The following is a 23,224-nucleotide window of genomic DNA, read 5'->3' as shown; positions in this document are numbered from 1 at the left end:
AGCTGAAAGGGATTCTAACAATGTTGTTTCTCAGTGCCGTTATCGTTATACAGTGCATCCGGAAAGTATTCACAGAGCTTCACTTTTTCCACATTTTGTTGTTACAGCCAGTGTTGGGCACGTTACTTTAAAAAAGTAATTAGTTATAGTTACTAGTTACTTCTTACAAATAGTAACTGAGTTACATCATTATAAAAGTAACTAATTACCAGGGAAAGTAACTAATGTGTTACTTTTTTTCTTTTCTTCAAATGTTCAAATATGTCAAATAACTTGGATGCCCCCAATATTAAATATGTTAAATGAATGAATTGGACACTAAATAGAATAAATTATTATTAAATTTTAAAATTAAATAGAATAAATTATTACACTATTGTAATGTTGCTGTGGGACAATGTGAGAGACACCTATCAAATTCAATATATTATTGTAAATATTATCAGTAGACCTACTATAGTGTACATATTGTGTAAATATTATCATTGACCTACAATAGTGTAAATATTGTGTAAATAGTATCAGTACTTCTTTACTACTCCTGGTAGTGGAGCTCACGTTATCACCTGGGTTTTTAGCCACTAATGTTGTTGCTGTGATGACGTGAGGCTTCATTAGATTAGAAATAGAATTACTTGCCACCGACGTGGATGGACTCTTTCTTCCTGGGCATAAGCTGCACGTTACATAAATATTCTTACCTTTCACCTCAACGAGGGAAAAGTAGCGCTTATACTTCCAGTTTGCGAAAGCTACCTTTGAAGTCGTTGGACTGCCATCGCTGACTGTGCAAATGCGTGCGCGTCATAGGTGTGTGTGTGTGAACTCAACCTATCAACCTCAACCTTGTCTCCCACCCACCAATCATCATCAGTTATGTGTACCACCCAACCCAACCCCCAACACGCATGGCTGGCGCGCGCGCACACACACACACACACACACACACACACTGCAGGTCCGACTGACAGAGAGCCTGTTCGGATGAAAACCGCTTCAATGAGCTCAATTATAGTAACGCCACATTTTTTTCCTCAGTAACGCTAACGGCGTTGTAACGGAAGAAACAGTAATTCGTTTGATTACTCGTTACTGAAAAAAGTAATTCCGTTAGTAACGCCGTTATTCCCAACACTGGTTACAGCCTTATTCTAAAATTGATTAAATTCATTATTTTCCTCAAAATTCTACAAACAATATCCCATAATGACAATGTGAAATAAGTTTGTTTGAAATCTTTGCAAATTTATTAAATAATAAACAATGAAAAAAAGTACATAAGTATTCACAGCCTTTGCCCTGACACTCACAATTGAGCTCAGGTGCATCCTGTTTCCACTGATCATCCTTGAGATGTTTCTACAACTTGATTGGAGTCCACCTGTGGTAAAAACAGGAACTGGCAGGAACTGGGAGACTAGTTGGGATTGGGATTGGGAAAGATGACTGCAGCAATGTACAGAGACATCCTTGATGAAAACCTGCTCCAGAGCGCTCTGGACCTCAGACTGGGGCGACGGTTCATCTTCCAACAGGACAATGACCCTAAGCAAACAGCCAAGATGATAAAGGAGATAAAGGAGTGGTTATGGGACAACTCTGTGAATGTCCTTGAGTGGCCCAGCCAGAGCCCAGACTTGAACCCGATTGAACCTGAAAATGGCTGTGCACTGATGCTCCCCATCCAACCTGATGGAGCTTGAAGTCCTGCAAAGAAGAAGGGGAGAAACTGCCCAAAAATAGGTGTGCCAAGCTTGTAGTATCATACTCAAAAAGACCTGAGGCTGTAATCGGTGCCAAAAATTTGCCAAGATTTTAAACAAACTTCTTTCACGTTGTTATTATTGGATATTGTTTGTAGAATTTTGAGGAAAATAATGAATTGAATCCATTTTGGAATAAGGCTGTACCATAACAAAATGTGGAAAAAGTGAAGCGCTGAATACTTTCCAGATGCACTGTAATTGTGGTGTGGACTTTGCTTTTTATTTTTTATATTTAGAACAATTAAAAGAGCTGTATCTTTTATCTATGTCGTTATAGTTATCAAATTAGAAGCACCACAATTAGTTTGCCATCTCTTACATAAGGATTATCGAACAAGAGAGTGCAAAGTATTCAAAATAATTGTAAAAAAGCTCTGTAAAAACATGCTTTTTTTGTGCCCCATTGGATAACCAAAAGTTGTGCCGCCTTGTATGATGCATTTCCTGCATTTGGCCCAAGTGTTCAATTAGACAAGTGCAAAGACTGCAAGTGTGAGTATTGGGACAGGCCCTTAATCTCTGCATGCACTGAGTTTATCATACAATAGCTGTGTCTCATTTAATTTAATTTTGAAGGCTGCATCCTCTGGAGGACACATCCTATGAAGGATGCGGTATACGGAGAGTCCTTAATCAGAATTAAACGAGACGTCCTCCGTAGGACACACAGGCAGGAAGTATCACGTTGCTATGCCAACACGTTCACCGTGGAGTTGCGCTCTCACACCAGTTATATGAATGAAAATTATTTATAACTTGAAAATGACTATGAAATGTTTTGCCTTGACAGCAAAGTACTGTTCTAAACGTTAAAAAAAAAAAATCACAACACTTGTAATCCTGTTTACCACAACTATCTATTTGAGGTATATATACAGCTTAAAAACAAAAACAAGCTTTAAACTACTTAAGTTTAAACACCACATCTTCGCTTGCATGTATATCTGCCGGCGGCGCCATTTTTTCAAATAATATTTAAAAAACATGACTGTTGTTAATGGCGACGCAAAGAATTGTGGGTTATCTGCAGCAACGAAGGATACATCTCATGCACACTCCGAATTCCTGAAAAGAAGGGCGCATTTGAAGGTCGCATTCGGAGTATCCTACTTACTTTTTTGAAATGAGACAGCCTTCAGACGCATGCAGCCTTCAAATGCGACCTCCGGAGGATGCAGCCTTTCGAAATGAGACACAGCTAATGTGTGCAAGTTACGCTTTATCAAATCCAAATGTATTTTCCAAAATACATTTTGGAAACGGATGATTACAGCATTTCATTAGATTTGTAAACCTGTCACAGAAACGTAAAACTATTTAGTGTTATGGTCTTTTATGGTCATGTAGGTTAAGGGTACACATGCTTTACATATATTGCTAACTTAATAAATCGTGTTTGTTTAATGGCAGTATTATCATTTAAGTTAATTTGTCCCTTTCAGAGTTACTGATATCCAAGCATCATACTTGGAGGATGGACAGTTTTCACTCATGCATTCCCAGGGGTCAGATGGAGGCAGGGAAAAGTTTGTTCTAAGCCTCAAAGAAGATTTGTAAGTGTTCAGCAATTGAAATGTATAAATGTATATTTTGTTTCATTTTTGCCAGAAAGTGGGCTACTGATTAGGGATTGTGTGCATGTGGGGTCATTTGAAGTACTAATTGTGATGGACTGAAATTTCCTCGTCTAAAAAAGAAATCAGCCAACATTTGCCAGTTTTAAGATTATTGGCATTGACTGAATGTTGTGTCTTTCAGAATTGACTGCACTGCTAGTTTCCCGTCTGCAAACAACCATATAAACTTATTAAAGGGTTTATAACACAGTTTCTTTCAATCTCATGTTAATCTTGAGTACCTATTGAGTAGTATTGCATCCTTCATATCTCCAAAGTGTCTTTAGTTTTATTCGATTTATAAAAGACAGATGCGCTGTACAGTTTCTTCCCGAAAACTGCAAAGCTTGTGGAGGTGTGCAGTGGGCGGAGCTAAAGAGTCACGCTCTCCATTGACTTTGCATTGCGTGAAGCGGCATCCTTGTCATTTCGGACTTATAACAAAAAACAGAACAATATCTAAAAGCGGATATGTGACAAAGTGTACAGCAAACAAGCTAAACAAAACCCACAACCAAAAACCCAGAAGTTTTTATAAGCTATTGACCCAAAAAACGAGCGTTTAAGGACAAAAAAAGTGGATACAGGCCATTGAGACAGAGTGCGCGGGTCATATTACACTGAGAACTACACCCACTAGAGGGGAACGTAATAAGCGACAGTAAATATAATATATAAAACTGACATTTGGATATTTGACTTAACAGTGACAACATATTTACTGCACACATAGGCATACTGAGACATACTTTACCCATTCTTTTTGCTGAAGCATCACGTTTTATCCGTTATCCATTTTTGTCTCCTTAAACTCTTTTTTTTTTTTGGGTCGACAGCTAATAAAAACTTATTTCTGTGTTTTTTAGCTTGTTTGCTGTACACTTTGTAACATATCAGCTTTTAGACATTGTTCTGTTTTTTGTTATAAGTCCGAAATGACAAGGATGCAGCCTCACGCAATGCAAAGTCAATGGAGAGCGTTGGATTGTTTTCCCCCCCGGTGTGGGCGTGGCCTAAATACGCTCTGTCTCTATTATAACTTTTGATTCACTATACGTTTGTGTTGTTGACGTTATATGCAGACATTTGATGCAGTTACACTCCGACTCATGACTGGGATCTTTTATCACTAGGGACAGCTCCGTCTTTCAGTTTCAAACGATCTGCAAATCCAGTATTGTTTATACAAAATTGTTCACCGAAATGCTGTGAACAAATAACACTCTTGTACAACTCTGTTGCTGCTCTGGAAAAACCCACTGCGTACTGTTCCCTTTATGCTATTTTTTTCCCTCACAACCAAAAACACACTTGTTGATTTCGTGGTGAAATCACAGCGCTGCCGACGGCTTCCGTAACCCGAACAAAGCTTGTTGATGGACGTGCTCTTGCTTTCGCTCTGGTTGATGTGCACACGCATGGATATCCAGGAGATATGCCCATACAAGGAATTCCACCCTTTGACATCATACTGGGCCATACTCGGAAAAAAACTTTCCAAAAGTTATCAGAATCCTGAAGGAGTTTATTTGGAACAGAAATACTGTCATACGTTTCAACTTTGGCCATGTTTAGCATGAGAATCCAACTCTTTAACAGTGTAAATAAGTTAGAATGCATGAAATGGCATTAGACCCCTTTAAAAAATGTTAAAAAGTTTTTAATGTTGTGCAAAATACTTTTTCATTTGACACTTTTCATTTTACAACACGGTTTCTTTTGTCTTCATTAAGTATTCTGTAGGACGACTAATAATAATATTAATAATACTGTATCTGCTGTCAGTCAGTTGTGAAACATTGAAGACATTTGTTTTTCTCTTCTTTTTTTCTCTTTTAGAGACAATGTAGATGACTTTATTCCTGTGAATCGATTCTCTGACCTGCTGGTGAATGTTAATTTGGATGATACAGAATCTGCTTCTGTTTCCAAAACAACATCAGGAAGGGTGGCTCCACCTCTTATGTCGAGTTCTGTTCCTCTTCGGACTACAGGTACGTAATCTACGATTTTTTGTTTTAGTTAATAAAGACTTGCTGTCTTAAATTTAATGGCAGGGCTAATGTCTAATTGATGATGCATGATGGACAAATTATTTACAAAATAGTGGAGTCTGGGTAACTTGTGTAAGCTGTAAGTATTTTGAAATACATTTTCTTTTTTTTTTCTTTAGACCTCTCGACTGGTCTACTGTCATTTTCTCATATTGGAGACAACGAAAAAATGGCAGCTCAGGTACCCTTTTCTTTGGTTTTCATTGAAGCTTATCTTTTATCCTGTTGAGTGGTCTGTTGCTACCAAAAACCAAATGTATGAAATGATCATTATCATCGAGACATCAGTAGCTGTATTAGTATGTTGTAGGCCGTGCTCCCTCTACCCGCCTCTCGTACATACAATTTCTCAACAGTTATACTGTTTTCAAGGTCTAGCCACGTCATTACTGCAAGGTGGATGATTCTGATTGGCTCAGAGAAAATATACAGTCATGGTAAATTTCAACACATTGTCAGTTAATCAGATTTACATGTACATGTATCACTTTTTGACGCTTTCACCACGGAATTAGGCACCTTCCAGATTCTGGAGCAGGCGCCAGCTTGCCCAGAACAAGTCCACCCATCTCTTAGGATGCCAGTAATCCACCTCCAATACTGATCTGTAACACAGAATACTACACACAGAGACCCAGTCTCTCCTAGGTTGGAGTTGGAGTTGGTTGAGCTCTGGTCCTAACCAGAAAAAGTTTCCCAAAACATACTGATAACATGTGCTTTCTCTCAGTGAGAGGTACAGGCAATAGTACCGGCCATATTCATACAATTCTTTAGACTGAAATCAAGTGTTTAGTGACACCTCACACATCCCTAGGACAGACCCTCAGTCACCACTCAGAGACAAAATACAAACTTTAGAAAATATAAAGTAAGAAACCACAAGCATTGGTCCTATTGATTAAGCAAAATCGTAACTTGAAAGAATCATTAAAATCATTATAATAATATAGAAAGATAAATATTGATTAAGGCTTTGATTATGATTTTAATTATAATATATAAAGAGAGAAGCGGCAGTGGATTTCAGAATCCAACCTTTCAATGTCATACTGGCATTCATAAAGTTTACATTTAAACAAGTATTTAAAATATACTGTCTTTGTTGTTTCTACATATTTTTATACGTTTTTAATACATTTCATAATGTAATAATTTCACAGTTAATCTCAAAATGCAAGTGTTTTTAATCGCGATTAATCATAGAAAGAAATAAAAAGAAATAACTTTCTTTTAATCGATTGACAGCACTACTAATGTCTTAGTAAAAGGATATTTAAATGCTTAGTTTTTAAATTTTTATTGTGGGCCCAAAACGTATAATATAATGCAATGCAATATAATGATTGAGATGTACAAATTAATGTTTCATCAAAAGCCTGATGTATTTGATACTCATATTTTAACATGGTTTTACAAAGTGATGGATAATCAAGTAACCTCAATTGCTTCAGTCCAGTGAGTGTTTATCTTGAAATACACATATAATCAATTTTCAGCATTATACTAAAAGGCAATTATGCTTAAAATGAAATTTGACAGTGACAATGCAGAAAAAACATTGCTACAATTTCAAGCAGCCGATGCTCCACATATAGGCTTCTAGCCAAAGGCTAATTTGCAGCCAACCATTGATAAACTATCAATTTTGCACACAACAGGAAATTCTCTAAGTTTTGATCATGTTGTAAATTGAGGCATTGTTTTGTATCAAATATGGTGCAGTAGGGTTAGCTTTCTTCTGTTTCTCCTTAGACCACAATGCTCCCAGTGATGATGGAGGAAGAGGAGGGCTTTGCCAGTGAAGGAACCGAAAGTGGAAGGTGCAGTGGCAGCATCGCCAGCTTCCTGGCCAATGAGAAACTGATGTCTCTGGACAGCATGGACAGCGATATCACTGGTTGGTTAAGAATTTCAGTTCTATGTTCTAACAAGCTTGAAAGAACCAAGATACAGGGTTCCATGCTTCTTGAAAGTCCTTGAATTTCAGACACATGGATTCAAGGACAGGGAAGTACTGTAAAAGTGCTTGAATTAAGCCTGAAATGCATTTTGTTAGAGTAAAATGGTGCTATTACAAAAATTGTCATTTTATGCACTGCCAAAGCCAGAATAAAACAGCGCTATTCATTGGGGAGGAAGCGGGAAAGACCTGAAAAAATGTTGCGTGAGCTGGTGGATCGCAGGTGGATGCAGGCAGCTCTGCATAATGAGCACTCAACGTGGAACTAGCTAGTGCCAAGGAAGTGCAAATTCAGTGATGCTTGGCTCAGTGTTGTTGAGCTACTTAAAAATTGTTTTATCAAAGTTCCAACGAAGAATGCTTAATAAAGTAGTGTTTATAAGCGCAGTACTCCTTAGTGCTAGTGGGGAAAGTGGGGAAACCAATATATTTCTGCTGTCCCATAAGATTCCATTAAACAAGTATTTAAAAGATTAACTGAAATTATTACATTATAAAATACATTAAAATCGTATTAAAAAAATTGTTTGTAATTGCGATTAATCAGAAAGAAATGTTTCCAGTGCATCAGTTAGTTTGTTCAGAATAATGCATATTAACCCATATTTTTAGCTACACAGTTATAAATATTAACTGGTGGATCGATGAGGAGCTAATGGACTTGTAATGCAAAATGTAGAATAATAAGGCATCTAGAATAATAAGTATAATCATATTTTAGATTAGCTTAAGTTGCCAAAACCAAGTTTTATAAAAACCTTCACATTTCAGCTTATCACAATGTTTAAGTTGTTTTTTTTTTTTACTGTCATTTTATGGTTTAGGATGTTTCAATAAACACTGATCTCAACCTGTGCAGGTCTTAAAGATCTTTAAAAGCCTTAAAATTGATGTACAAGTGATTTCATAAATAATTTTGCATATTATTAATGCCTAGCAATTAACTTGTCCATATCTTCTTTTAATTGGAAAATTCATGTAATAATATTGTAATGTTTTAATTAAGTAATGATTCGTAAAAAAGAACTAAAACCAGTGTGTAAATGTTAAAAGCAGGAATAAGAGAGCTGCAAACTACATCTCTCGTTTAAAACTCATTCCCTCTCTTGTACACACTAGCAGCCTCTTTCCTCATTCGATTTTAAAAAAGTCACATGCCCCTAAAATTATATTTTAGTTGTCAGTAAGTTATATGCCTTAGTGTTACTGCAGTGATAAATACAGGTTCAGTAGGTTTTTTAATACTGTCCAGATTGGCAGTAACAAACCCACCTTTATTGTATGTCATTGTGCTTGATATAAAATAAAAGGTGCTTTAAAAAGTCCTTGAATCTGGTGTTCATGAAAGAGTGGGAACCCTGAAGACAAACAAGGCAAGAACTGATTGTTACTGTTTTTTTTTTTTGTCCATTAGATGATGACATTGATGTGAACCACCTCAATGATGAGGAACTGGAGCTGTACTTCAACAAGTTGATGCCACCTGCAATGCAGAGAGGCCATGTGGAAGGACAAGAAATCCCTGTAGTGAGTTCTCTCTTTTGCCAGTTGTTTACAAAAGCTTAGCTTTTTTTTTTTTTTTTTTTTATAACGCTATCTGTTCCTGTTGTAGGAGTTGCCTTCTCGTTCATCTCAGCCAACCTCTACTGAACCAGAAAGGAACAGACACAGTTTCCAAGATGACTATGACCAAGTATGGGCTAATAGTCTTAAAATTAAGTAAAAATTGACCTCATTTACTTTCATGATGCATGCTTCTGGTGTGGTTGCCAATGTTTGAAATAGCCATATTATTCCAAAGAAAAGATTAAAAAGACAAATAAATGATCAATATGTACTAAATTTCCCTGCCTTCTGAAACTGTTGGGCTAACGTTTGCTCTTGCGGTGTCACGCCACAGAGGGAATTTCACATGCCTGATGTACGCCTGGCAGCCACAGGTATGGATTCTTGTCCTGCAAGTGATGAAGAGGATACGGAGGACGAGCTAGAGGCTTTACAGAACCGGGGCAGAGCAAGATTCCTCCTACCCAGCATCTCCAGACAACCGGTTTGTTTTGGACTCCTTTCTGTTCCCATTGTTATCTGTGCTTTTTATTTTGGCCAGATTCAAACATTACAAAATAAATTTTGTAATTCAGTATCAAATATTTCTTCATGATCAGGTTGGGGAGAGCCATCGGCCTCATTTTCGACCAGGGTTGGAAGGAGGGAGTTCTGATGATGAGTTGCAGACTGCAGGGAGGAATACCGACACCAGGACAGGCATTGAGCACCGCTGCTCAGCAGAGGGACAGGTCATCAACTCGCCTATTACTGGTAAAGGGCTGTTTATTTAATAAAAATAGCTACGTTTATTAAATCACAGGAAGTTCATCACTCTTTCTCTGTGGTGTCAGGTGATGGAGGAGGAGGAGATGGGAGTAGTGGGAGTGATGAGGATGGAAATGGAGGCGTGTCTACCATACCTTTGCCTCCCACCACAGTCCAGAGCACCTACGATGTGTTGCGTGGCCTGGGCATTGTGGGTGGAAGCGGAGAGACCGGAGATGATCAGCTTCAGTCTTTGCTAAGCAGATCGGGCATGATTATGAATGGCCAGGTAAAGTTAGTGGCATGTAAGCAATGATCAATGTAAAATGTTATGTTTTTTTAAACAAAAGTAAATGCCATTTAGTTTTGAGGAAGTTACTTTGGAACTGTGTCTTTTCTAAGCTTCCCATTTTAGTTACACTTGGCTAACAAAACATGGCTAACTACACTGAAAACATGCAAATAAACCTAAAATAAATGCAAAGAAACAGTTTGTAATATTAACTTAACCTATTTATTCATTAAATAAAAATTATCACTGCCAGGAAGACAAATCATTGAACCAAGTGCTTGGAATATGCTAAAAATATGTTAATATGTGAAAGGTCACTGATTGACTGATTTAAAAGTTAGACATTACATAGAAAAAGTGGCAGCTCTTACTTTGCATTTACACTCCTAGACTTTTGACATACCGAATCAGATATTTTGTACATTGCTATGGTTATCATTGTCAATCGGATTCGATCGCGCATTTAAATATGGTTGTCAATATAAAAACTTTGCAATGTGTAGTTAGTAGCATGAAAAATGTTTTATATATAGAAAGCAATCAGAGATCACTGCCGTTATAATCACTGAAGCTTTCTTCGCTGTGCAATGAATCTTTTATTAACTGTGTTAATACTTTTTTGGTTATAATGAAAGGATTCGCAAGCCTTCCGAACTCGCCCTGAACAAACACTCTGCTGTTTTGAGCGGATTCTGGCTTAAGGCGGGTGCACACTGATTTTTGGCCACGATTTGGCCATCTGAGACAAATTTTGCAAATCCTAAAAGATTCCTCTGATCCTAGGCTAAAATCTGAAGTCTTTGATCGTTAGTTTGACATGTTCACCGGCGGCTGATTAATGACCACTGCGATTAAAATTTTACCTCTGACAAAATTCTGTCAGTGTCAGATTTGGCGCGCAGTCCTGCAGTGTGACTTCTCCTATGACGACGTCAAATAGTCTTCATTTTTCAAGACAAACATGACCCAAATTAATGTTAGAGATTTCTTTGTAGCCACCATTTCAATCCCGCGTGTAATGCAGCTCACTGTCACCAAACGCGTCATTTATTGATGTTAAACTCTGGAAATAGTTTTCTTGTGCGCCTCCTTTTTGATAGCGTCTTGACTATTGTACAGTGAAATTAATGACAACTGGGATCTTACAGTGTGACATGGCTCACAACGAGGATCATGTTCGCACAGTCTGACAAGGAACAATCATAAAGGACTATTATAAATCGCACGGTGTGCACCAGGTTTAACTTAAATGCATCTGATTGACCATTGCGTTCACACGCTCAACAGCGATGTCTGTGATTGGCTACAAAGCTCAATTCTGCAAAAAACACGTTGCGAATAGAAACTTTTGATGCTCTTCAAAGAACGCTTACACAAACACTCACGGGAGCGTCACATTGATTTATCAAATAAAACGATTGTTAAAATCTTGTTGGTGGCTGACAAAAATATTTTCAATGCAGGAAACAAGTTTTATTCTTCTCTTTTTTTCTTGGCTATTTTATTTTTGTATGCCCTAGCATAATTATTCAAATCATAGAAAAATTACAGATGGTATTTTAGTTTCTTTTGGATCTTTTTAGATGGGTGACCGTGTTGGTCCAGTTGGCACAGGGGAGGCTGGTCATACTGCTGTGGCATCTGGACCTGCCAGTCGAGGCCCAGTCAATTGGAGCATGAGTCTGGACCGACAAGAGGCTCTTGTAAGCCTTTCTCTGTTTCCTTTTGCTGTAGCAAAAATAGTTGTTGATACCATTAACACTTTTCTCCTTAACAGGATGCAATGGATAACCCAGCAGAAGTTCACCTGGACTCCATATACCTGAGGGCAGGTGCTGGTCACAACCCTCAGGACGTTTCTTCCTCAGTCAGCCCCTTCCTTCAGGGCACCCAGAGCAGTTTCCACCTCTCTCAGGTTCTTCAGGAATCCCATAATAAAACCGAGCAAGGAGTCGACCTAGGCCACACTTTGGATCTCGGTACCCTGGGCCTACGTGGTGGCCCTTGTGGGGATTCTCCAGGACTCAACAAGGAGCAGAGCACCAACAGTAAAGATGATCATCCTGGAGAGTCTCTGGATGCTAGGTACCTTTCCCAGAGCTTTAATGAGAATCATGAGGAACATAATGATATTTGGAATCACCAACCAGATAATGTGGAGCTTGAGTTACAGCAAGGTAACTCACTTTTCCTTCCATTTCTAATGTATTTAAATGGTTTCTCTGTTATTTGTAGTTTTACATAGTTTTTTATTTTAAGAAACCATATTCATGATCTAGAAATTAAATGTTCAATATTTCCTCAGGGGAAAATGCCACTCATAGCGTGGTCTACCAGAATGAAGAGGGAAAGTGGGTCACTGATTTGGCCTATTACTCTTCCTTTGAGAAGGAAATGGAGGCTAATATGCCTGAGGAAGTTGCTGTGCAGTTCCAGTCTGAAGATTTTCTTGGTGGAAGTAAGTGAAATGCAGTGATGCTCTCATCCTTAAAAGTGAAGTATGTAATTGTGAAAATATTTTCAAGCAATCTTGCAAATGCAAGGTTTCCTTTCGCCTCTTCCAAATCACAAACTTGAAGAAATGTCTCAAGTAAAAGTAGGTTACTTTCAATAAAAGGAACCAGGGCTCCGAACCGGTTCAAGGAACGAAAATGAAAACCGGAAACAAACGAAATTTTAAGAGGAACGAAAACGAAATCAAAATCAATTTGAATCGTTCTGAACAGAAACGTTCATTTGAAATGACCATTAACCGGTTAATAACGTTATTTTATCGTTCTCTTTAATATTTTTATTTGGCAGTGACCAATCATGAAATGAGTAGTACAGCATGTGACGTTGACGGATCAAGCGTGAGTGAAATGCCCGCGCACCAGTCATCTATGAATCTACTGTCAGTGCAGAGCACGCATTTTCATGCCTCAAGTACATTTCTTTCCCCGCTGAGGTCTACAATGAATGTGCAGGTATTGGAGGACATTATTTTCGAACGTTTAAATAAGCAGTACGGACTTTAAGCTCAAACAGACTGATTTAGGCTAGTTTATGGATTCCGTTTAAGCCTATCCAAGTAGGCTATAGCATCTATCAAACATTTTTCCTATAGTCTTTCAGATCGCCAATACAGGTCAATGTTTTCTATAGACGGTTGATGCTTCGTATTAAATGGTATGTTATATTGCATTAAATGATCAAGCTTTATTAGCTGACTGAATTTGATTATGTGATGCAAGGACGTGTTGCGCAGTGTTTGCTTTGAAATTACCAGTTGACGGTGCTTTAATGGTTATCCAGTTTATTTATTCTTTATTTATACATTTTTTAAAACAAGTCGTGTTGAAAAAAAGTTATGTAACGTTACAAAGAATGATATCACTCTTCTGAAAAGAATTAGGCATAAGAGGCCACTTTCGATTGTCTAACGCTCCAAAACCGGTCCACTGTTTATGCTTTGTAATTAATGCATGTATTTCTGTTGTGGTTTTAAAAATGTTATGAAATAAATATTCAAGTTTAATTACCATGCGTTATATTATTTTTGAGTGAAAATAAGTATTTATACATATTTGTTTAAAGTATAGGCGAAATTAAAATAACGTTATTAACCGGTATTTTTTCAAATCAAACCGTTTTCGGAACAGTAATGTTTATTGAGGAACGCAAAAACGGAAACGCTATAATATCGATTCTGCTCGGAGTGAACCGATTGATATTTTTTTCTGTTTTTAAGCCCTGAAAGGAACAAAAACTTAGCTTTGTTGCTATATGTCAGGAGTGAACAATTGAGTAGGCTAACTAGGGCTGGGTATCGTTCAAAAAAATGTACGATACCAATACCTTGTCTTCGATACCGGTTCCTGGATGATACTTTTTTCGATACAAATTAAATTGTTCTGTTTTAACAAGATTACGTTACACATTATCTACAAAAAAAAACGTTGCTTTTATTTAAGTTAAGTAGTAACCGCAGGCGCCTATAGACGGAAATGCACCTTTCATTTGGATTACATAATCAAAGTATTTGTTTGAATTGGTTTGTGTAAATGTATATATTTTAAGTTTTCTATAGGCCTATTTCTTATGTCTGTGGTGAAAGTAGCCTATACTGTATGTGCATTGCACCCTGGCATCGAACCTGGTGAAATATAGCCACACTTTTGATCTTTTCCACATCTTTTACATTTATGTTGGTTGGAACACTTACCCCCTATTTACCTTGCACATGTTTGTGGCGAACTTCATACCCAGCCCTAAGGCTAACAATGCCTAGAGTGGATGCAAGCGTCTCAGTTTTAATAAACCCATCATACGGGCACACTTTTTGACATGACATGCCACATCTGTTTGAGGCTGTTTACACAAAGTAAACATTATAAACTGATACATGCGTCTTTCTAAACGGGTGCATGATGATGCTGTATGGTATTAAAGTGTCCATCGTAGTGTGTTGCATAGCAACAACCCTTTCGCTTTGTGTTCATGACCCGTTTAATATATGAAAGTCTAAGGTTACATTTACACGACAACGATGTACTAAAAACCGAAGTTTTTCCTTTTCTTTTTTTGAGAAGTTTCGCGGACAGACGACAACATTGTCAAAATGATCACCGTTCACATAAATTAGCAAAAACAAGCTCTTTACCAGTTATCAGCTGGTCAAAATACCATCATATGCTGGCTACGCACACGCAACAAGCGCATTTATCCCAGCACACAGCATTGTTTTGAATGTTCAGTAATTTCCATCTCAAAATAGGCAATACGTCATACAAGCTGACCAATCAGATTGTGAATGTATCCCTATGCCTTTAGGTTCGGTATCTTTTGGTTCGATGATTAAAAAGGCTAATCGGACCAGGTCTAAACCGAACCAAGCGAACCGAACTAAGTCCTTGTGTCCACCAAAGCGTTGACCATGTTAAAAGGGTAAGGACTCAGAAGACACCAGCCTAAGCAGGTTTTTGGGACAAAGACGACATTGGAATACACTGTATGCCATTCAAATGGCTTAGACCATGCCAGCTCTGCTGAAAACGTCTTGCTGTGGCCGCTTGAGTGTTTTGACAGTGCAGCAGGGTTTTTTTCTCAGTTGAGACTCTTTGCTTATGATACGGAATAAAGTGTTACTAGTATCTAATTTCACAGATAGTTTGTTTCTGTATTGGTTCTATATAAAAATGCAGATACAATGTAAAGTATTTCCTCTGGCTCTTGTTTTAAATTATTTTGTTTCGTTATTATGCTCGTTGTTTTCATCTGTTGATGTTGAACAAGCAGAATGTGGCAGTTGGTCTGTGTTGTATTTGTCCTGCCCCTCCTCCACTATGATTGGAAAGCTGTGTGAAAAGTGAGTGATGAGCACTGTTTTTTACTCAAAGTTGAACATTCTTCAACTCTCGGCGACTTGTAAAAAACGCAGAGCGCTCAGCTCCTCTTTACGCTCATGGCGTTCTAAAAACACGGTGCTCCCATTGAAAACAATTGAATACGCCAATTGTAGGTAGGTTACTTTCAATAAAAGGAACCAGGGCTCCGAACCGGTTCAAGGAACAAAAATGAAAACCGGAAACAAACGAAATTTTAAGAGGAACGAAAACGAAACCAAAATCAATTTGAATCGTTCTGAACAGAAACGTTAATTTGAAATGACCATTAACCGGTTAATAACGTTATTTTATCGTTCTCTTTAATATTTTTATTTGGCAGTGACCAATCATGAAATGAGTAGTACAGCATGTGACGTTGACGGATCAAGCGTGAGTGAAATGCCCGCGCACCAGTCATCTATGAATCTACTGTCAGTGCAGAGCACGCATTTTCATGCCTCAAGTACATTTCTTTCCCCGCTGAGGTCTACAATGAATGTGCAGGTATTGGAGGACATTATTTTCGAACGTTTAAATAAGCAGTACGGAAAGCTCTTAAGCTCTTTACGCTCATGGCGTTCTAAAAACACGGTGCTCCCATTGAAAACAATTGAATACGCCAGCTGGCCGAGTGAAAACACTTTGGTGGACATGTGGCCTAAGTGTGAATGCAACCTTAAAGGGGTGATGAATTGAGAAATCAACTTTCCCTTGAGCTTTAGATATATAAAAGGTCATGGTAATGTAAGAATATCCTGTAAGTTTCAGAGCTGAAAACTTCCTTGTTAAATAAAAGAAAAGCTTTTATAGACACCACGGCCCAGCAAACGACAGGTGTTTCAAAGTGGGGATCTATGACGTCAAAGGGAGGCAAGCACCGCCTCAGCAGAAGAATATCAACACCTACTACATTCACTGTTTTGCCCCGCCCACCGATTCGCACATGTAACATAGGCCTAGTGTTAAACCATTGAGCTACAAAGCAATAAACATGCCATTGAGGATTACAAAATATTGTGCAGTGACTGGGTTCAACAGTAATGCAACATGTAAAGGCCTGTACACACGGGACGAATATCGCGCGCGCTTATCGCCAGCGTTTTTCGTGCTGTTTTTCGGCGCGTCTTGAGTGTTCACACCCAAGCGATTTTCACTGGCGCTGCGCCGAGTGAACGCGCACATTCAGTCGATGCGCTCCCGGTACACAAGATGGTGCTGCGGCACTTTAAGCCTCTGACACTCGCTTGTCACACAGAAGGAGAAGAGAGACAGTATTTACGTGCTTGCCAAAACCATAGACATATTATGTATATGGACAAAACCATTCACACACTTTTTGCTAACTGGCAAGCAGCATTAGCCGTTCATCTTCTTCTTTGTCTACTTACTACTTCTTCGTCGTATCAATGTGTGCTCGGCAAAACCGTTTTGTGCTTGAGCGCCACCAAGTCGTGTTTTACTGTCACTTCAGCAGCTCCAGGCACGTGAACAAAAGCGCCGATCTCATTGGTCGGACAGTTTTTTACGCGCCGCGTCAAAATAAAAAAACGAACCCGGGGCGTTTTTTTTAAAAATGACGCTTTTACGCCTGGCGTTTTGCGCGTCGGTGTGAACACTCACATTGGCACCCATTGTTTAGTCCCGAGGCGTTAAACGTCGGCGATAAACGCGTGTGAAAATCGTCCCGGTGTGAACAGGCCTTAAGTAACTGTTCATTCTAATGCCTGATCTGAAATGTGATGATTCATGTAGTCAGATGTTCTTTGTCTGTCAGTAAATCAGACCAGTGACTAAACATCAACTTCCATTGTTTCTCTTAGTAGGATGAAAATAATCTGTTGTTTAACAGTGATTCAATTCCATAAAGAAAGCGATCAATGAAAGCTCCCTTTGCAATCGTTTGAACAGCATGTGCTGGAGCTGTCAATCAAACAGGAGAGTTTATCAGTGACTCCTGTTTTATTCAACGAATCTCTTAACTATATCACATTTGAACTGTTAGTGAAGATGAAAGCATTAGTTTATTTTACAGAAAATGAGTTGCAATGACGAGATCACTGCTTTCATGCGCTCAGCATGTCTGTGGTCGGCTACAATGATCATAACTGCAACCTTTCATGCCACAATATTAATATAATGCCATAGATCTAAATATAATGCCATAGATCTAAATGTAATCCAACACTTTTCACGATTAGTTAACCATGAGAGCTGTAATTGTAAAAACGAGCTAAAAGAGGGAGTAATACTATTTAAAATGCAAAGACGTTAGCCAATCACAGCAGTGGGTGTTTACACTGAAGTCTCCCAGTGGACACGCCCCTTAAAACGGAGCGTTCAGAGCAGAAGGCTAAAATCAGGGTAGGAAAAATGCTTTTATTTATAAATTATGACTTTTTGATGTAAAAAGCATTCTAACATTATAAGTGTACCCCAGGAAACATCATAAAACAATAAAAAAACTGCAGTTCATGACCCCTTTAATGAAAAATTTTGGGTTTTACTATTCCTCAATTGGCTCATCCTCACATTGACTTTTTTGAGTCACATCTTGTGGATTCAGGTCTTGTTGACTCAATAGGCTGATAAGTCATTTTAACCACCTGGCAGTTATTCAGTTTCTCCTGTTATGTTCCACTTGTGAAAGATAATCATACGTCTTTAAAAAAAAACAAAAAAAAGTACATTGACACGTTTTTATGGGTCAGTTTATCCTTTAAATGAATTGTCATTGATTTCACAGCATATGTTGTTCTCCCTTAGGCCAGGCCATGGACAAGATAATTGAGGATCAGGAGGAGTTTGAAAAGGAGCACCGGTTTATGCAGGTGTGAATGGTTCTCTTTAGGTTTTTGAGTTCAGCCAAACTGTAACTAAAGTCCATTTTACACAAAGGCCCCATAGATGTGATTAAGGAACCAACAAATGTGTTTTAATTTTGTGTTCTGGTAGGAAGAGCAGATTCAAGCTGTAAATATGAGTGAAGTGCTGGGAGACACCTCTTGGAAAGCCCCAACAACAAGTAGCAACATCCTCATGAGGGCCTCCCAAGTCTCCTCTGAACTCGAGGCTGGGAACCAAAGTTATCTGCGCATTTCACTGGGCGAGTTTTTTCAGAGGCGCTCTGAAGCTCTGGGGTGTCTTGGTAGCAGTGAAGAGGACCATGTTAAAAGGGTAAGGACTCAGAAGACACCTGCCCAAGCAGGTTTTTGGGACAAAGACGATGTTGTAATACACTGTATGCCATTCAAATGGCTCAGACTATGCAAAGTGCGCTAGCAACTTAATCATGATTGGAAAACCCTTTCTGTAGATTACACAGTATGGAGCCAGCAACTCAAAAATGGTCTGGCTTCCTAGGGTATGCATGAACTTGATAATGTATATTTTTAATACAAAGTAAGTCAATTAAGCATTTAGAATTTGGCCAGGGCTTAGTTTCCCAAAAGCATTATAAGCCTAAGTAGACCTTAGAGCCCATTGGTGGCTATGATTTTAACTTTGATCAAGATATTTTTGAGAAACGCTGCCCAGATGCTTTGCTAACAATCATTGCATCAAGAGTTTGCTTGGGATGCCATAGCGCAGAGTTGACCAGTCCTGCTTGTGGAGGGCCAAGTTTCTGAATAGTTTAGCTCCAACCTTCTTGCATCTGAAATGGCATACTCCCCTACTATATAGTAGGTAAAAACAGTATGTCTGAATTCACAGTATTCATAAAAAGTAGGAGGAAAGTAACTAGATGACCTACAACTTCTGGCAAGATACATAAGTGTGCATACATTGGACATTTATGGACCTCTCATGAGACAACGGGAGATGATTTGTGAATGGCAATGAAGCAACATGACAAATGTAGTATGTTCGTTAATGTTACATTAATACTACATACTATATGTAATTATTTTGCGACTGCTAAAAAAAAAGATATTCAAAAGAAGTACTTAGTCAGTGTATGAGATTTTCAGATGCAGCATAGAAGTGTCTAGTAATCCTGAAGACTGCTGATTCGGGTGTTTAATTGGGGCTAAAGCAAAACTCTGCTGGAAGGTTTACCTGGATAAATAAAGGTTAAATAAAAAATAAATAAATAAATAAAAGGTGGGGGTTCAGGGTTGGAACGCCTCTGCCATAGAGTTTTAAGAATCAAGCTTACCTACAGATTTTCAACCATTTGATGTTTGTTTTTCAGCCATCTTTTGGATACTTCATTACTTCTCCTGAGAAGAGGGAACCTTTTGCATTACTCCGGCCCTCAGATTTGTTCTCCAGCGGAAGCTCTATCCACATTGAGACAGTTCAGCAAAGTGATGCTGATGAGACTCTTAATCCAGGTGCATTCAACATACTTTGCTCACACTAGTTATTTGTTTAATCATTTTAGTTTGGACAAGTAATTTGATATATTTTATGTGAACTACAGATGATCTAGATAAGACTCTTGAGCCCAACACGGCTGAAGCTGCTCATGAGAAAAATGTGCAGCCACAAACAAATGAGATGCAGGTTTCCCAGGTATTCACAACCATTTTGATTTGGACTGCTGTCTTTTAAAATTTGGCAAAAATATTTAAACCTTTTTTCTGATTTTGGATTAGATCTCTGCACAATATGAAGATAAGGAGGGCTCTGGCCATAGTTCAGAATCACCCAACTCCAGCAGCAACCTTATGCTCAGCATCAGTACAATTGCCTCTGCAATTGCTGATGCCTCCATCAGCTCAGATCCAGCACAGCTCGCTGCCATGATCATGGAGTTGTCCAAACGGAGCCGCTCTAAAAGCCGCCAGCAAGTAGCAGAAAAGTCCATAATCAGTCCTTTAGCAGCCTTAAATCAGAAAGGTCTACTGGAAAACCTGCAGAAAACAACATCAGTGGGAGACATCAGTACTCCCGACATGGAGAAATATCTGATGAGGGCTGATGTCTCAAGTAGTGACAGTGATGGATCTACTTCACAGTCCTGCTTGGACATCCTCACTTTGGCTGATAACTTGGCCAGTTCTAATAAGCAGACTCAACAGTTGTTGGCACCTCTGGAAAATGGAACCACCCATAAAAATGAACAGCATTCAGTAACGGAAGAGCAAGCAGTAAACAAAAAATGTCAGGTTCTGGCAAGTAAAGCATCCAAACAAATGGAGGATACTTATGTTGTATCATCAAATCCAAGGTCAGATGCCAAACGAAGTGCAATTCCTCGACCTAAGTCGAGCAGTTTACCAACTGCCACTGCCATTGCGCATCCTGCCAAAAGATCTTTAGGCTCTGGCCAGTCATCATCTTCCACATCCTTTAAATCGAAACCTGTCGATTTAAAATCTGGCTTTGAGAAAAACAAAAATGACTGTCGTGCAACACCATCCACCAATAAAAGTGTCTCTGAATCCAGAATCAAAATGGGAACAGCTCGACAACAAGTAGCCAACAGTTCTGCCACAGGTAACCGCCGATCTCTGAAAGGTGACGGGTCCATGTCAACTCCTGCTCTTGGCCCAAAGACCTCACCAGGCCTTCGAAGTGGTGGCCGCTCAGAACTATCGTCGTTGAAGACCTCCCCATACAAACCCAGGACAACAGGAGGCCGGACAGACAAACCCACAATTAACCAGACGCGATCACCCAGAAGCCCTAAAGCCACCCAGTCTGTTTCAAAAGAGAAAATTGCAGCTGTTGATCACCAGGATTCACTGCCAGCACCACAGGAAAAATTTGGTATATCTCTTATTTTATTTTTAACATGTTAAACCTGTCATACTGCTTGTTTTATAGTTGACATGAAATGAAATAAATACTATTATTATTATAATCTTTTTTCTAAATGCATGTAATTATTGTAAACAAATCATCCATGCATCTTCTGGTGAAACAGCAGACGTCTCTCTGGTGGTGACTGCCAGACTTCTCCAATCATTTAGGTCACATTAATCCCTCCCATTTTTTTAATCGACTGCAAGATTGCATTCAGGTCTGCAACTAATGAGCCAATCAGCAACTAATGAATAGAACCAGGTCCCCGACCTACACAATTATTAATATTTTTTTTGTGTTCTGTTTTTTTTTTTGCCCTCAAATTTACACTTGAATCACAATATGGAAGAAAAGATCTGTCACTACTTTCATTTCATCATGACTTTAATGTAGGGCTGTCAGTTGAGCAATTTAATTCATGGGTCTCACTTCAGATATTTTTTGTAATATCAGTGCAAAGTTTTTATCTGCCACAATAATGTAATGTTTTTTATTATTATTCTCTTTGTGGTCTTTACTCTGCAAATATTGAGATGCTGATTGCAAAATGCGATTAATGGCATATCATATGATTTAAATATGTTTTCTTGACAGTCCTAGTTACTTTATTAATTTTCCTATTGTGCATGAATATCATATACGTTTCAGAAAATAAAGGACATCTACTTTTTATTAAAGGCTCGCCTGAAAGTGGTGCCCCTGGTGTTGTGGAGGTCAGCCATTGTAATTTCAGACCATCCACCTCCCCTCTTACACACTCCAGTCCAAGTCAGACCTCCATTCCAAGTGGATATGGGTAAAAAAAAGTTTTTATACTTGTTTACATATCTAATGGATTTCTATCTTGCTTTTTTGTGGTGCCACATTCAAATTTCTCATTGTATTATTTTTATGGTTGTTTTTTAATCAGCCATAGTAGTTATTCTATGATGTATTGAACCACAAATATTGTTAAAACGCATGGATAAATAATGACATGATTTGACACTTATTCATGTGTTTTGGGAATAGGGAGACGTCTCCGTGCTCACCCAATAGTGGGAAGGCTGATGAAGATCCTGGGTCCCCACAGTCTCATTGTTCAAGCCCAACTCTCAGCAGGCTGACTTACCTCTCCATTAATGAGAACACTTGCATGCCCACCCCTGACCACCATAAGGTGAGTTGTTTTTTTGTTGTTGTTGTAATACCCTTTTTAGTTTTATGTAGATTACAATATGAATTGGCTATTTGGGATGTTAAGTTGTTGCTGCTTTATTAACCCTATAAAGCCTGACATGAAATAGTCTGAAAATTTTAGTTTTAAAATGGAAGTTTATTGAACCTTTAGACAAAATGAAAGAAAACATTTGCATATGTGTTTATGATCAGGCTTTAATGGCATATAGTTTATAGTAGGGCTGCAGCTATCGATTCTTTTTGTAATCGATTAATCTAGCACTTAATCGGTCGATTAATCGGATTAAAAAAAATCTGTTTTTAAACAACCAAAACAAATAATGCATAACGAAAATGAAGAGGAAAAGCTATTTAATTTATTAATATGCACAACAGGTGTCATGCTGTAATCTAGCCCTGACATCAAAGTAAATATATTTTATGTGGATTTCTACACCTGCAGCATTTACCATTAAGCTACTAACAAATAATATATAATTTCTGGGGTGAGCCTATTTGCTATGGTAACGTGTGGGTGGTGTGTGGGTGGTGTGTGGGTGGTGTGTGTGTGTGGTGCTTCATTGCAGTTTGGTACGGCAGAAATACATACATTAATTTTCAATAGAACGCTGCATTTGGCTTGCATCACTTGCATTGCGGGGCATTTTAGGTGAAGCATCCGTTCGAAAAATCGCGTCACATCATCACGTCCCGGTGTATACAGTGAATGCTGAAATTATTGTTGCGTGGCTACATAAAAGTTTAAGCATATGTGATTCATTGCCACGATTGATCTGACTGGCGCGAGAGAGAGGAGGGTGCATGCGTGTGTGTGTTACTGATTTTCTACTATTAAAGTTGGAATTTTTCCAACAAATGCAAAAAGTGCATTTCTTTGTGATTTTAAAATACTTTTTTTATAGGAAACGGTTCACTTTCAGCAGT

The 23,224-nt window shown here is 38.5% G+C and overlaps 1 protein-coding gene across 5 annotated transcripts in view; it reads left to right on the top strand.

The window, feature by feature from the left end:
• The window catches only part of cep192 (centrosomal protein 192), a 49,876-nt gene that overhangs the window by 2,247 nt on the left and 24,405 nt on the right, over positions 1-23,224 (top strand). For all 5 annotated transcript variants that reach the window (XM_079837445.1, XM_079837446.1, XM_079837444.1 and 2 more), the window contains exons 3-21: positions 3,209-3,319; positions 5,222-5,376; positions 5,556-5,617; positions 7,192-7,336; positions 8,814-8,926; positions 9,012-9,092; positions 9,300-9,449; positions 9,565-9,718; positions 9,799-10,001; positions 11,588-11,707; positions 11,782-12,181; positions 12,310-12,462; positions 18,134-18,198; positions 18,323-18,544; positions 19,563-19,704; positions 19,794-19,885; positions 19,969-21,085; positions 21,800-21,917; positions 22,133-22,280. In XM_079837445.1, the coding sequence (XP_079693571.1) occupies positions 3,209-3,319; positions 5,222-5,376; positions 5,556-5,617; positions 7,192-7,336; positions 8,814-8,926; positions 9,012-9,092; positions 9,300-9,449; positions 9,565-9,718; positions 9,799-10,001; positions 11,588-11,707; positions 11,782-12,181; positions 12,310-12,462; positions 18,134-18,198; positions 18,323-18,544; positions 19,563-19,704; positions 19,794-19,885; positions 19,969-21,085; positions 21,800-21,917; positions 22,133-22,280 (3,751 nt within the window). The remainder of the gene's footprint in view (positions 1-3,208; positions 3,320-5,221; positions 5,377-5,555; positions 5,618-7,191; positions 7,337-8,813; positions 8,927-9,011; positions 9,093-9,299; positions 9,450-9,564; positions 9,719-9,798; positions 10,002-11,587; positions 11,708-11,781; positions 12,182-12,309; positions 12,463-18,133; positions 18,199-18,322; positions 18,545-19,562; positions 19,705-19,793; positions 19,886-19,968; positions 21,086-21,799; positions 21,918-22,132; positions 22,281-23,224) is intronic.

The sequence above is a fragment of the Gobio gobio genome (assembly GCF_949357685.1).
Source record: "Gobio gobio genome assembly, chromosome: 15".
Taxonomy (NCBI): Eukaryota; Metazoa; Chordata; class Actinopteri; order Cypriniformes; family Gobionidae; genus Gobio; species Gobio gobio.
This window is presented reverse-complemented; position numbering and strand designations above follow the sequence as displayed.